Source organism: Syngnathus floridae, chromosome 14 (assembly GCF_059516105.1).
Source record: "Syngnathus floridae isolate MCC-2025c chromosome 14, RoL_Sflo_1.0, whole genome shotgun sequence".
NCBI lineage: Eukaryota > Metazoa > Chordata > Actinopteri > Syngnathiformes > Syngnathidae > Syngnathus > Syngnathus floridae.
The window spans coordinates 6322337-6337246 of NC_142426.1; the positions used below are offsets into that span (position 1 = coordinate 6322337).

General features: G+C 55.7%; 1 protein-coding gene across 1 annotated transcript; it reads left to right on the top strand.

The window, feature by feature from the left end:
- Window positions 1–547: 547 nt before the first annotated feature.
- Window positions 548–14646, top strand: lamc1 (laminin, gamma 1). The gene is made up of 28 exons (XM_088395378.1): window positions 548–1202; window positions 4576–4880; window positions 6511–6641; window positions 6754–6920; window positions 6987–7178; window positions 7357–7474; window positions 7542–7640; window positions 7701–7837; window positions 7901–8023; window positions 8313–8502; window positions 8678–8790; window positions 8917–9138; window positions 9228–9416; window positions 9552–9797; window positions 9862–10015; window positions 10099–10241; window positions 10322–10500; window positions 10578–10734; window positions 10869–11074; window positions 11139–11218; window positions 11284–11421; window positions 11492–11636; window positions 11709–11858; window positions 11970–12084; window positions 12158–12357; window positions 12463–12621; window positions 12799–12898; window positions 12970–14646. The coding sequence occupies exons 1-28, from the start codon at window positions 806–808 to the stop codon at window positions 13224–13226; spliced, it is 4812 nt and encodes a 1603-aa protein (XP_088251504.1). The 5' UTR covers window positions 548–805; the 3' UTR covers window positions 13227–14646.
- The last annotated feature ends 264 nt before the right edge of the window (window positions 14647–14910 follow it).

A 14910-nucleotide genomic window follows, 5' to 3' on the forward strand; every position in this document is an offset into this window, starting at 1 on the left:
TCGTGGGTCCTAAAAATGGGGTGCTCGACGTTTGTGTTGGACCAGGGCTACTCGACGGATGACGAATTCAGTTGGGCCAAAGTTTCAAACCAAGAAATGTAGCCAGGGTGTCCACATGAGTGAATGGACGTTTTTATTGGTCAATTTTATGTTTTAAAGTTGAAACAGACATGTTTTCCTCCCCAAGTATCTTAGGTCATTGGGATCGAAAGTTGAGGTCAAAAGTCGTCCTCCACTTACTTTCAAAATAAGTGAGATGGGTGCAGTACCCACAAATCCCCAGCAGACGGCACACTCCCCGTATGGTTGAAGTCAGTATTAGATTTCGGTCAGTGGCATTTATCACTTCCGACGGGAGTGTCAAAAACAAAAAGTGACATCATATGACGGCACATATTAAAGCCGCCGAGGAAATAGTTTAATTAGAAAAATAAAATGCAGTAAAAAAGGTGGAGAATGCCTGAGTCACACGTCAAAGTTCACCCCACGTTAAACCGCGCCTCGAACTGCGCTCTGCCGCCGGAAATTAAGTCCGGCGGGTGTTGCGCATGCGTGCTGCTACCCTGCCTGCCCTTCCTTCCAGGGTGTAGTCGACTTCTCGCACTCCATGGCGGCGCACAAAAAGTGCTGAGCTCGTCCGCAACTCTCCGCAAAGAGTTCCGTCTTCACTCGCCCGCAACTTGCGCCCTACTTCTCCACAACTTTCTCGCCTCTTCCGCCCACCCGCTTGGAGCAAGTCAGCAAGTTTGGTTCACTTGCCGCTTGAGTGGCGTCGCGGTCTTGGCGGAGAGTGAGGAGCGCCGATATGGCGGCTGCTTCCCCGCGGTGGTCCCCCCTGGTGGTGGTCTTGCTGACGGCCGTCGTGACGCTCGGCGTCGGCGTAGGCGCCGCTATGGATGAGTGCACGGATGACCAGGGGGGCGCGCAACGCTGTATGCCGGAGTTTGTGAACGCCGCGTTCAACGTAACGGTGGTGGCGACCAACACGTGCGGGAGCCCCGCAGAGGAGTACTGCGTCCAGACGGGAGCCACCGGGGTCACCAAGTCGTGCCACATCTGCGACGCCCGCGACCCTCGCAACCAGCACGGTTCCGCCTACCTCACCGATTACAACAACCAGCAGGACACCACCTGGTGGCAGAGCCAGACCATGCTGGCTGGGGTGCAGTACCCCAACGCCATCAACCTCACCCTGCACCTCGGTAAGAGTCCCGGCATCAAGTGTGGAACGCAGGAGAGCGTGCGATCGCGCGCACACGCATGTTGACCTTTGCTCTCCTACGCCAGTCTTGTAAACCGATAACAATATATCAATTTGGGCGTTTCAGCAGCAAGCTAATTTTTGTGGACAACTATAAGGAAGGTTCTGGAAGAAATTGCAACCTTGAGGTTTAGCTCCTCTAGTAGTTGCTGCAGCTTTTAGCACGCACCCAATGCGGGCCACCCAAAGCCAGGTGGCGGGCCATAACTGGCACCCGAGCCGCAGGTTTGACACCGATGAGACATATCCCGGCGAGGATGCTGACGTTCTCGTTATCGCTCGCCCTATGTCGCCATTTGAATGTAAACGGACGCAAGCCTTCCTGCCAGGCTGCTCAGGGCAACATGGGAACACGCGTGTCTGGTTAAACAGTGTCCCTTGAGAACATGCTAGAACATTCCCATTGTATCCCATCGTGTCATGGGAATTTGCATGCTGGCGGTCACAGTATCGTGTTTTAGGTGCTGCGATTCAACCCCAACTAATCGCTTATCCGATTGCGCTGTAAGGAGTTTAGATCTTCGCCTATCTTAATTTCATATGAAATCGTCCAAAATTTGCACCTCTCAACACAAAAAATTCTCCAATTTATGTCATCGACCATGAAAACACAATGATTGTTTTCTCAAAATAAGACATTTGCAAATATCCATTTTCTGAACCGCTGCTTTGGAGAACAGCAAAAGCGATTTTCAACTTTTCTCAACTGTCCATTTGAAAACTTTTTGTGATATGGGAATGGAAATGTTTTTGAAAGAAATCACAGTCATTGATTCACTGGCCAAATGGGATGGTTCTTGAAATATGTTTGTCGGCACTTGTGCAATCATGCGAACACTTTGTAACGTGCGATGAAAAAGTCAACAGGCCACTTGTGGCGCTTGGGAACCTTGTACCGGCGTCTCCATGGTAACACCATAAAGGAGACTTGTATTTTGTCCATTTGCTCCCGCCGCTGGCTGAACTTTGACACTGAGCGAGTGTGCGCCAGGTGAGACGCGCCGGCGGCGACGACGCCCATCCCGATGCTATTTGCGTCAGCGCTCTCGTCTTTCGGGACGTTTAAAAAAAGCCGTCTATTTCCGCGGGGCATTCGCGGCGCCGCATTCCCAAGGCCTGCGCTCACGTCGCCGGCTTGGGGACGAGCCGGACGTCCCGCTGCTGCCGTGGCGCCGCCGCGCTCGCCTCACATCACCTCAAAATTCTACCGCTCGCCTGGAGTTGACCAGAGCGCTCACCGTGGGAAAAAATCAGGCGGCGAGCGAGCCGGCCAGCAGCTGTTAAAAATCGGACCCCTCCTCTGCTCCCTTCTGTGCGTGGGAACACGATGCGGAACATCTGGAAGCTCAGCTGACGCGCTCCAATTGACGCCGCCGTCCCAAGCCACCGTAGCAAAGCGTTCTTACAACATATGGTCAAATTGTCATTTCTTTCACCGCCCCATAAATACATCAGCGAAGTCGATACGGCTAGATTGGGCAGCCACATTGCCGGGAGGCGCTAGTGTCGAGTCTTGCGGGCCTCTGAAAAGTCTTCACCGGGGCCCATATTTATGTTGGGAGTCTCATCCATAGTCCGCCCTGTGTGTCCCTTCCAAGATGTTTTCCTCCACGTCGATACTGTATATGGCTGCAAAACCGTCTCGTGGAGTTCAGAGGTCATTGTGCGCGTGACGGCGTTTGCCTTATGGGTGCTTATGCTTATGGAATGCGCTGCGTGTTGTCATTCGAAGCGGAAGTTGTCTGTGCCGATCATGGCATCGCATGCACCACCTGCTTGGCTTTTGGAATGTGTGTGCACGCACGCGCGTGCATGTGAGGCTAAAGTTGTTGTCCAAGCTCATTTGCATCTCTGCACTCCGGCTTAAGTTAGTCATTTGAGGAATTTGAGTGACTTCCTGCCCTATGGGAAGGAAAGGCAGTGTGGGAATTTTTAACAGAAGCAGCTGGTGGGGGGGGCGGGCGCTTTATCTTTGCCATGGGGGGGGGTCTTGTGAGGACGACATGTTGATACTCGCAAGGTTATTTGTTGCTATACAGGTAGACATGGCGGTTGCAAACATACATACAAAGCATGCCCATCCTGCCCAACAACGATGATGTGCTACTCAAATACGAGCTCATTGGTGTTTGTTCCTGACTTCCTGCTATGCTGATGCCTTGGGGGGGCTCTGGTGGTCTTTGGTGGTCCCTTTAATTAGCACACTGTTTACACACACACTGGGCTGGTTTTCACCTGCAAGACTCTTTCATCTTCCCTCAAGCAAATGCTGAATTTGCTTGACATGTTCATTGAAGTCGGATAGTGTGTGCGTGAAATTATGAACAAAGATGGCTGCCACAAGAATGTCGAAGAATGTAGTATATCGGCGCATGCAATGGCATGATTGGTGGCAAACAATTGTGGACTGTTAGCAAGACGGAGGTGCGCGTGGGCGGCTGGGCTGACCTTTTACCCGGCTCCATCCCACGGAAACGCTCAAAGCCTTCTTTGATTTGCTGGGAATGCGGTGAGGTCATCGAGACCTTGCAAGTGAGTTCTGGCGCTCTTGTTGGAATCTGCCACAAGATGACCGAAGCACCCAAGCGGCGGCTTCTCCTTTCATTGACGAAGGGACGCAAAAGACCCCTCCCCTCCCCCACTGGCCCCTTTTAAGGCAATCTCATTTGAGTTTGCTGCTTTTTTTTTTTTTGATTTCGTACTGAATACATTGTTGCCAAACACTCGACATGTTGCTGTCCAAGCCGTCCTGTCCCTCCCCCTCCTTCCCCCATGTAAGTGCTGGGGGGTCTCAGGATGGAAAGTTTTTGTCAGGACTTGTCTTGGTGGTGGTAGCTCTCCCTTGGGGGAGGGGGGTGGCTCACTTGGGGTCTGCCGCTGCTGTTCACCATAGTCGGAGGAGGAGGCGGAGTCGCCTTGAAGGCACGCCACCTGCTTCAACACCTTTTGCCGCTCTTTGGCATTCTTTCACTACAGACGTCACGCTTGCCGTGTCTTTGAGTTTCCTGCCGGAAGAAAGTCAGACAACCGGCTTTGTCCGTTTTATTTACTCTCCACTCCGAGGCCCCGGCTTTGCCCCCCACCTCTTTCCCTCCCCCCTCGACATCACCCTGTTTACACAGTGCATTCCTCACACACGGGCCCGGGCCTGCTCATACTCGTCAGGTATGCGTGCGCGTCCTTGTCCTGGAGCCACAAGATGGCGCCCGCCAAAGAAGCAGATGTTGCCGTCATAGGATGATATCACGCATGCCAGCGTCCCACTTTGGCATCTGATGATGTCACTCTTGCATGTGGCGCGTTTCTGCCGGCAGGCAAGGCCTTCGACATCACGTACGTGCGGCTCAAGTTCCACACCAGCCGTCCCGAGAGCTTCGCTATCTACAAGCGCAGTGGCGAGGACGGCACCTGGATGCCCTACGCCTACTACAGCGGCTCGTGCGAGAAGACCTACGGCAAGCAGGGCCGCGATTTCATCCGCACCGGCGAGGACGAGCGGCGGGCGCTCTGCACCGACGACTTCAGCGACATCTCGCCGCTGACGGGCGGCAACGTGGCTTTCTCTACACTGGAGGGCCGGCCCAGCGCGCACAACTTTGACAACAGTCCCGTCTTGCAGGTGCGTCCTGGCCGCCTCGCTATTTTGCACACTCTTGTGACATTCCTGCCTTCTCCAGAGGGCGGGGTTTAACACGCAAACACAGACATTAATGCTGCATTCGAGGAAGACGGGGTGTCGGATATTGACCTTAACGTGTTCGTATCGTGAAAACATTCAACTTGATACGGGTGAATAATGGCATATGTTCATGCAGTCAGCACAAATCACATTATTTTAAAAAAACAAAATGAACGCAAAGTTAATATGTTTCTGATCTCGCAAGTAAAGTCCGACCTGAGACCTTCCTGGAATGCCGCATTGCATGAACACTAGGGCGAGTTTAGAATCAAGCAAAAATGCGATCGTGGATACCGCTGTGTGTTCTGATTCATGCTCAAACACACTCGAGTGATGTCACTGTAGTCGTGAGGGTTCCTGTCCTGGCAACTTATTTTGGGTGACCGTGTCAGACGGCCGTCGCCAAACGCGACACGTGCGCCGGGAGCAGGGTTTACTTCCGAAACCCTGCTGACGCCGTCAACAGGTCACAGCGGTTAAAAAGGGCCGCTGTCATTAGCGCAACACCAGCTGCTGGTGAAAATGGGAAGTACATTTTGTCCGGCTATTTCAAATCAGTAAAAACCTTTTTAAACATTTTTGTGGGCCAAAGAATAAAATATTTCAGAGAATAAACCCAAAGTGTCATTGCTGCGCTCCCTGCCAGCAAACATCAAGCGCACGTGGGATTCTGGCGTGATTGATAGTGCGAAGATGGGGCAGCTGCAGTGGGGGTTGCGGCGGCGGCGGCGAGGGGTTAATTCCGGAACAGCTGCGGCGTGTCCAATGATGACAACCTCATCCAAAGGCCGCCACGCCCACTTCCTGGAAGCCAGAAGCCCACCTCCTTCCATTTAATGAGTGACAAAAACAAAGGCTGTCCTTTTTGGATGCAGGAAGTCAAGTGAGCGAGCACCTGCTCAAACAAAAGCCCCCGGCCAACCAACATCAGCTTCCAAACTGCCCCCCCCCCTCCCCCCTTTAGAGTTCTAGAATTGCGCAACTCTCTGAGAACAAATTGCCTCATTCGGGGTTGCAGAAATTCAAATGACATCATGCGTTGTTCCAAGCAGGTCTCGGTTCTAAAGATTGTGATGGAAAAAAAGAAAAAGCTTGAAGGACGCGAGAGATAGCGCGTGCTCGCGAGCTGCATGTGTCGAGCGTTTGTTTGTCATGTCTCGGCCGGAATCAGCGCGCCGTCCTCCCGCCAGACGCACATTGTTGATCTCAGAGCAGCTGCGCTAAGAGAGCTCTCGCTCCCTTACCCGAGGGATGCGATAAGCTTCCTGCCGATAGCGAGCGCCGGCCTTGGCGACCTGTTGTGTAACACTTTTTTTTTTTCATATATATCGTCCGTGACTAAGTGAGAGCGGACATCCGGGGGCGAGCGGGTGTTTTCAACAAGCCTTGTACACGTGTCGGCTGGGACGAAGGCGCTTGCTTTGAAAGCCGATGCGCCTTCGCTCTGGCAAATCCTATTGACGCCCGAAATATTGCACGGAAGCCGAAACAGGCCCATCGGAGAGTTTGCTGAGCGCTCGCTCGGTGTCCGTAGCTTGGCGTTACGTCATGATGTTGTGTGCCGCAACAGGACTGGGTGACGGCCACCGACATCCGCGTGACCTTGAACCGCCTCAACACCTTCGGCGACGAAGTCTTCAACGACCCCAAAGTGCTCAAGTCCTACTACTACGCCATCTCCGACTTTGCCGTGGGCGGAAGGTAACGTCGTCCGCCGCGCTTTTCTTTCCCCTCAATTTATTTTGTCTGCAACGTGAGGCCCTCTTACCTAGTTCACATAGTCACATATATCATGGTAACCCTGATTGGCCAGGTGCAAATGCAACGGCCATGCCAGCGAGTGCCTGAAGGACGCCGGAGGTCGCCTGGTGTGCAACTGCAAGCACAACACGGAAGGAGCCGACTGTCAGCTCTGCAAAGCCTTCTACAACGACCGTCCGTGGAGGCGGGCCACCGCTGACAACGCCAACGAGTGTCTCCGTAAGAGAGCGCCGATGCCGTGGGCCTCCGCCGCCCTCGCCTGACATCGCCGTTTGCATCCACCAGCGTGCGAGTGCAGCGGAAAGAGTTCCGAGTGCTACTTTGACGCTGAGCTGTACCGAGCCACGGGCCATGGGGGTCACTGCAAGAACTGCGCTGACAACACGGACGGGCCCAGGTGCGAGCGCTGCCTAGAGCGCCATTACAGGGTCCCGGATGATCGCCGCCGCTGCCTGCCCTGCGCCTGCAACTCTGTGGGTGAGACCCTCCTTCGAAATGCGGACCGCCGGCAAGATGGTCACATCAGCGACATGAAAAAGGCCCACCGTGTGCCTAATTCCAATCCAACGACGAAACAAACGAGCGCTTTGACCAATTTAAGATAGGAGCGCGCCTGCGCCAGGAGCTTACGATCCATCCGCACCATGTCATTCAGGTTCCGAGTCACCCCAGTGTGATGAGCGGGGTGCGTGCGCGTGCAAACCCGGAGTGACGGGGGAAAAGTGCGACCGCTGCCAGCCCGGCTTCCACAGTCTCACCGAGGCTGGATGCAGGTGAGGCCGAGCGTCAGCGCCGACGGGGGCTTCTCGGCGACTCTTCCTGATGACGTGTTTTGCGCAGGCCGTGTTCGTGCTCGCCTTCGGGAAGCACTCAGGAATGTGACGTCGGCACGGGCCAATGTCGCTGCAAGGAAAACGTGGAGGGCTTCGCCTGCGACAGGTAAGCTCCACTGGCTGCGGCGTCTCCACATGCACGCTGAGCGACCTTTGAACCCTTCAGGTGCAAGCCGGGCTTCTTCAACATGGACGCCAACAGCGCCGAAGGCTGCACTCCGTGTTTCTGCTTCCTTCACTCGTCCGTGTGCGAGAGCGCGCCCGGCTTCAGCGTCCACACGCTCAGCTCCAACTTTGAACAAGGTAGGCGGGCGCCTACGCCTGCGCCGCTCTCGCACTGACCGTTCTGTGCGTGTCTCTCGGCAGATGAGGAAGGGTGGACGGGCCGGCGGCACGATGCGTCGGACGTGCCAGTGCAATGGTCGGCCGACAGTCGGGACATCTCGCTTCTCTCGCAGGACTACTTCCCCATGTACTTTGTGGCTCCAGGTACGCCAAGCGGCAGCTCGCTCGCTTGCTGGCTCGTTTTGCTAGAGGAAATGGGGCGCCATACAGAAGAGTAGCGACGATTAATCAAAAAGCTAATACGATTCATCGGCACCTGTTTTAGCCATCGGTTGTTTTCTTTCAAATTTGCGCTGAGTTTGTTGCCTGTATGGCACTCCTACCTCCAGTCTGGCGGGTTGAAGCAAAGGACCGGGCCGAGTACGGGCCAACCCGCGAGTTGGTCGCTCACGTGCGCGCGTGAAGCTGACCTTGTGTCTCATGGCGTGTCCAGACAAGTTCTTGGGCGACCAGCTGCTGAGCTTCGGTCAGAACTTGAGTCTGAGTTTCCGCGTGGACCGTCGCGACAGCCGGCTGTCCGCCGAGGACCTGGTCCTGGAGGGCGCCGGCCTTCGGGTGGCCGTGCCCCTCATCGCCCAGGGCAACGCCTATCCCGCCGATGAGAAGCAACGCTACGTCTTCAGGTAACAAGTAACCACCTCCTCCTCCCCACACGTCTCCATATTTGGAAGGGTGCTGTTGCTGACACAGCGTTTGAGCCGATGTTGTTTTCCCTTCTTCCACTTTAACTTGCTGCCTTCCCCTGTTTGCTCCTCCTCCTTCATTCTGCTGCTTTGTCTTTCTCTGCTGGTCCTCCAGACTCCACAACAGCGCCGACTACCCTTGGAGGCCGGCCATCAGCCACTCGGACTTCCAGAAACTTCTCCACAACCTGACGGCCATCAAGATTCGCGGCACCTACAGCGAGAAGAGTACGTCGAGCTGCGGCATTGCTGACATGAGCTCGCCTCCTCACTCACTCGACTTTGGGAGAAGGCCGCAGTTGAGTGTGCAGGAAGGAAGTCATACTCACTTCACTCAGCGCCGCTATATTGCAGGTGCCGGTTATTTGGACGACGTTTCCTTGATGACGGCCCGCCGCGGCCCGGGCATCCCGGCCCGTTGGGTGGAGCAATGCACGTGCCCCCGCGGCTACGAGGGCCGGCGCTGCGAGCACTGCACGGCCGGCTACCGCCGCGCCCTCCCGCAACTGGGAGCCTTCAGCGCCTGCGAGGCTTGCAACTGCAACGGCCACAGCGACTCCTGCGACCCGAGCACAGGTGGGCCGTTTAGATTCTCTCCTGTTCGTCGGTGCAGTGGAGATGCCGCTCACCCCCCCTTGTGCAATTCCTTCTCTGCGTGTGTGCAGGCGCATGTGACTGTCAGCATAACACTGGGGGCATGAGCTGTGAGCGCTGCCGAAACGGTTTCTACGGTGACGCCACCAGGGGGACGTCCTCGGACTGCCAGCCTTGCCCATGTCCCGCCGGCGCCACCTGTGCCCTGGTCCCCAAGAGCGGACAGGTGGTCTGCACCAACTGTCCCGCCGGCACCACAGGTACCGCCCGGGGGAACTTTTCAAACAGGTTTTGGCACTAGCGGCTAGCAAAGTGACTGCTTGAAAAAGTATTTGATCGGTCGTCTTGCGCCAAAATGAAGGAAGATTGAAGCCGCCCTCGCCTTGTCTTCACAGGCAAGCGGTGCGAGCTGTGCGACGACGGTTTCTTCGGGGACCCCCTGGGCGAGGGGGGTCCGATCCGCGCCTGCCGCGCCTGCAAGTGCAGTGACAACATCGACCCAAATGCCGTCGGCAACTGCAACCGCGAGACGGGCGAGTGCGTCAAGTGCATCTACAACACGGACGGCTTCTTTTGTGACCGCTGCAAGGACGGTTTCTACGGCAACCCCCTGGCCGCCAACCCCGCCGACAAGTGCAAAGGTCAGTCCGTCAGATGATTTTCGTTTCAATTTTCGGTGCCTCAACTCTTCTCCTCCTTTGTCAGCATGCGCGTGTTCCCCGTTGGGCACGGAGGGTGGCCAAACAAGCTGCTCGGTGGTGACGGGGCAGTGCCCCTGCTTGCCCAACGTTGCGGGGCGGGATTGCGGCACCTGCCGGCCAGGATTCTTCAACCTGCGCAGCCAAAACGGCTGCGAGCGGTAAGTGCCGCTCTCGCCGATAAAACGAGCGTAGTGATGCTTTCGGGAAAGCGACGACGTCTGGCCTTTCCTTGCTCTCGCAGGTGCAACTGCGACGCCATCGGCTCCGCCAACGGCCAGTGCGATATCGTCAGCGGCCAGTGCGAATGCCAACCCGGTGTCACGGGGCCCCGCTGCGAGCGCTGCGAGGTCAACTTTTTTGGCTTCGGCGCATCCGGATGCAAACGTAGGAGCGGCTGCCCGACGGGCGTCTCACGCCGCCGCCCATACTGCAACTCTGACCCTCGCCTTCCCCTCCCACATCAGCCTGCGACTGCCACCCCGAGGGCGCCCAGTCAGGCCAGTGCCGGGAGGACGGCCGCTGCCTCTGCCGGCCCGGCTTTGTAGGTGCCCGCTGTGACATGTGCGAGGAGAACTACTTCTACAACCGCTCGGCGCCTGGATGCCAGCAGTGTCCCTCCTGCTACAGTCTCGTCAGGGACAAAGTGAGGAGCTTCGCCTGTCCGCCTGCCCGGGGCTCTGCTGAAAACCTTGACGCCACGTGTGCTTTTGCGGCCGACAGGTGAACCAGCAGCGTCAGAAAATCCACGAGCTCCAGACGCTCATCGACAACCTGGCGTCCGGTCAGGAGACGGTCAGCGACAAAGCCTTCGAAGACCGCCTCAAGGAGGCAGAGCGCGCCGTCCTCAACCTCCTGGACGAGGCGCACTCCAGCAAGGGTACAGGAGTTTTGGCGCCGTCATCAGGATGGACTTTTATAGCTATGATTCGAATATTAAAGCGACCCTCAATTCGCGTTGTCAAGTCAAAATAATGACGGTGTGCTGTGCCCGGCGTTGTTGACTCCTTTCAGATGTTGACAGCGGCCTGCTGGAGCGTCTGAACGCCATCAATGGCTCGCTCACCACGCAGTGGAACCGTCTGCAGAACGTCCGCGTTACGGTGGAGCAGACGGGCGGGCAGGCCGACCGCGCCCGCAACCAAGTGCGCCAGACCGAGAACCTCATCGAGCGCGCCCGACGGGAGCTGGACAAGGCCAAGGACGCCATCAGCAAAGTGGTGCGTGTGAAGACCCCCTCCTCTGCTGCGGGGCGCGTGCTGAAGGTGTGCCGTGCTCTTTCAGGACATCAAATCTCCAAGCGGTGACGGTGATCCCAACAACATGACGTTGCTAGCCGAGGAAGCTCGCAAACTGGCCGACAAGTGAGGGCAGGGAGGGCGGGAGCTAGGTAGGGAGACACGCGGTGTGACTGGTTTTGTTGGCGCAGGCACAAGATGGACGCCGACCAGATCCAGAAGATCGCCAATGACGCCAACGACACGTCCACCAAAGCCTACAACCTACTCCTCAAGACACTGGATGGAGAAGGAAAGACGGCGCAACAGATAGATGAGCTCAACAGGAAGTAGGTGGCCAAAGACTCACACGAGTACCTGAAGGCCTCGCCAACGTCTAACCTGGGCCGCCTTCTTCAGATACAAAGAGGCGCTGGAGCTCGCCAAGAGTTTGGAGAAGCAGGCCAACAAAGTCCAAGCGGAGGCGGAGGAGGTCGGAAACCACGCCGTTGAGATCTTCGCCAACCTCACCAGCCTGCCGCCGCTGCATACGCACGCCTTGGAGGTGGCGCCTCCGCCCTGTCCCCGTCGCCGCTGCCACATGGCAATCGCAAACCTGTCGGCTTGCCCTTTGCAGGAGGAGGCCAACAAGATCAAGAAGGAGGCTTCCGACTTGGACGCCCTGATCGACAAGGCAGAGAAGGAGTACAATGAGCTGAGGGACGACCTGGCGCCCAAAGAGTTTGAAGTTCAGAAACTGCTGGAGAAAGGTCGCAGCGAGCAGCAGGTAACTTATCAACGGATTTGCCAAGCAAGCTTTGGAACTGTTTTTGAAATTAAAATGTGTTGCACATTTTTTCTCCGCCGGTCTCCTTTCTCCTCTCTCGTCGTCTCGCAGACGGCCGACCAGCTCCTGGCCCGCGCCGACGCCGCCAAGGCGACGGCTGTTGAGGCGGCCAAGAAGGCCCAGTCAACCTTCCGCGAGGCTGAGAACATCCTGGACGACCTGCGAGGTGCCAGCCCCGCTCGAGCCCGTTCGTCATCTGGCCTTTTGTCCAAACGGCAGCATCGGCTTATTCTCTGCAGACTTCGACCGGCGCGTCAACGACAACAAGACGGCGGCGGAGGAAGCACTGAAGAGGATCCCGTCCATCAACGCCACTGTGGTGGCCGCCAATGCCAAAACCCGGCAGGCCGAGGCGGCACTAGGAAACGCTGATGCTAATGCCAGGGAGGCCAAGAGTAAGGCCGAGGAGGCCGAGCGCATCGCCACCAACGTGCAGAAGGTGGGGCCCTCGCCTGCTGCTGCAAATTTGCCGTCCTTAACCAAAAAGTTAAGTGGGAGTGCCTGACTTCGACCTGACCTGTGTTCCCGTCCTGCCTCCTCGCAGGGCTCAGCCAAGACCAAGGAGGACGCCGAGAAGGCCTTGCAGGACGCCGACAAGCTGGAAGGCGACACGGATGCCCTGATGGATGAGCTGAGCGCCGCCGAGGAGCAGCTGAGCAAAAAGAAGGCCGAGGCCGACCGGGACGCCGCTGTGGCCGCCATGGTACTGAGCTGCCCGCCCTTTGCCACGATGTCACATAGTGTCACGTGATGTCACACGACGGCCACCTCAGGTGACCTCGAGTCGCACGCACAGCGAGTGTTTGACTCGAGGTCACCTGATGTGGGATGACGTCCGGGTTGACCGAACGGGGCTGACGTACCACCCGACTCGCCGCAGGCCTCGGCTGACGCCAAGGAAGCCGAAGACAACGCCCGCAAAGCCAAAAGCGCCGTCAAGACGGTCCTCAGCACCATCGCCGCCCTGCTGGAGCAACTCGGTAAGAGAGGAGAGGCCGCATCTGCCGGTGTTCGGACAAGTTCATCTTCAACTTTGGTTCGTTCCCCTCAGGCAACATCGACAAAGTGGACCTGGGCAAACTGACGCAAATCGACGAGTCGCTGCGGCGCGCCAAGGACAAGATGGCCGCTAGCGAGCTGGACAGCAAGTTGAGGAAGCTCAGCGACGTGGCGCGCACACAGGAGGCCATGATCGGCGACTACGACCAACAGATCAAAGAGATCCGCGCCGATATCGCCAACCTCAACGACATCAAGAACACGCTGCCCGACGGCTGCTTCAACACGCCGTCCCTGGAGAAGGCCTAAAGGCCCGACGCCGCGAGACGCCGCAAACGCCTTACCAAAACTCCACCTTGATTGTTTTTGTCTTTTTTTGAACTGTGCGTAAGCGCAAAGCACCAGAGACCATCAGCACGAACCCCACGAGACTGCACGCCCGCCGCCGCTGCAACAGGAAGTCCCTCCAAGTGCCAGTTTCCTGGGCGGGCGCACCACCGCGCCCCACCACACAAGGGAAGGGCTCATCAGCATTGATGCTCCACCTCCGGACGTTTGATTCTCTGATGTGACATCATCGTCGCCGCCAAAATGGTTATCACACCACATCTTGAGGGATCCTGCAGAGATCTGTCTCAAGACACTGCGGCAAATACATTTTCCAACCACTTGCCGTTTGAGCGTTTATTGCATGTCCTCCATATCCAGCTTGAGCTCCGTGCCAGACTTTTTCAGATTTGTTGAGGCCCGTTCCTCTGCTTGGCCAGATTTATGATGATTCGTTTTAAAAAAAAGAAATACTTAATGAAATCACTTCTTTTTGGTCCAACAATGCGATAAATTGCAGTCACAACATTTGACTCTTACAATACTTTGTGTGTGTGTGTCTCTCTCTCTTTCTCTCTCTCTCTCTCTCTCCCTCTCTCTCTCTCTCTCTTGCTCTCTCGCATACCAGAGCCTCAACCTGGATATGGAAGAAATTAGGACTACAGTAATCGTTATCTATTAGTCTGTCGATCTTTTTTTTCTTTTTTTTTTTTTTTTAAGATTAACTGGGCAAAAACCACTGATGTCCATTTCTTGTTTGAAAAACAGGACACAATTTCAAAGTGACTACAGTGCCGAAATATCAATGCGACGAAACGCAGGAAGTCCCTCCTACTAGTAGTTTTCCGTGCGCGAGCCTCCGTTACCTTTGTGGCCGACTGTGTAACATTTGTTCTACTGGCGCGTGACGTACCTCCCTGCTGGCCTCCCTTACTAGCAACTGAGCTGGCGCTACGCGGCAAGCTAAACACTTTTCTGGTCAGTTGCGCCAGGCACTCCAGCGACCGACGGGTGCAGCCTCGTCGGTCCCGCCACCGCTCATCCCGTTCACGTGGTGACGTTGCCCGGACTCTATGCAACTTTTGTACATTCGCTCTGATACACTGGTGCTAAAAATACGTCGTGCGTATGCGTGAATGTTTTTTTTCCGATGTTCACATTTTTGTTTAATAGCGGCACGCGTGCTTGTCAACGTCGCCATTTTTTTCTTAATGTTCTTTATCTCGTCACGCGACTGAAGTGAAGACGTAGTTAACCTGTGATTTGTAACGACTTTGTGCCTTATTATGAACTTTGTGTGTGTAATCCAAACAAGAACACTATGACCTTTGACCTCCATCCATCCATCCACATATAGACATGTAAGCACGCGTGTGTAATAATAAACAGTATTGTTAAGTTATCAGGTTTCCGCGACCGTTCGTGTCGCTCTTCTGCTCCCTGTCTGGTCTTTCCTTGTCTGCAACGTGTCAATACTAATTTAAAAGAAACAAAACGTGCAAAAACAAAAGCCAACAACTTTCAACAGCTCGTGCTTTCTACTAGTCACCCATCACAGAGGAGCTCCCAAAATTGTCAAACTTATTTTTCCTTGACCCCATGACGTATTCGACGGAAGGTCAATTGAAGTCAAGGTTAGGAGCATTGACTTTCGCAAGAGGCCCAC

Bases quoted from the DNA above. Each gene is read 5' to 3' on its own strand.
- lamc1 (XM_088395378.1), top strand. From the start codon at position 806: ATGGCGGCTGCTTCCCCGCGGTGGTCCCCCCTGGTGGTGGTCTTGCTG. The intron at 8,024-8,312 runs GTACGCCAAGCG...TGGCGTGTCCAG, and splicing joins CATGTACTTTGTGGCTCCAG to ACAAGTTCTTGGGCGACCAG. The intron at 11,859-11,969 runs GTAACTTATCAA...GTCGTCTCGCAG, and splicing joins AAGGTCGCAGCGAGCAGCAG to ACGGCCGACCAGCTCCTGGC.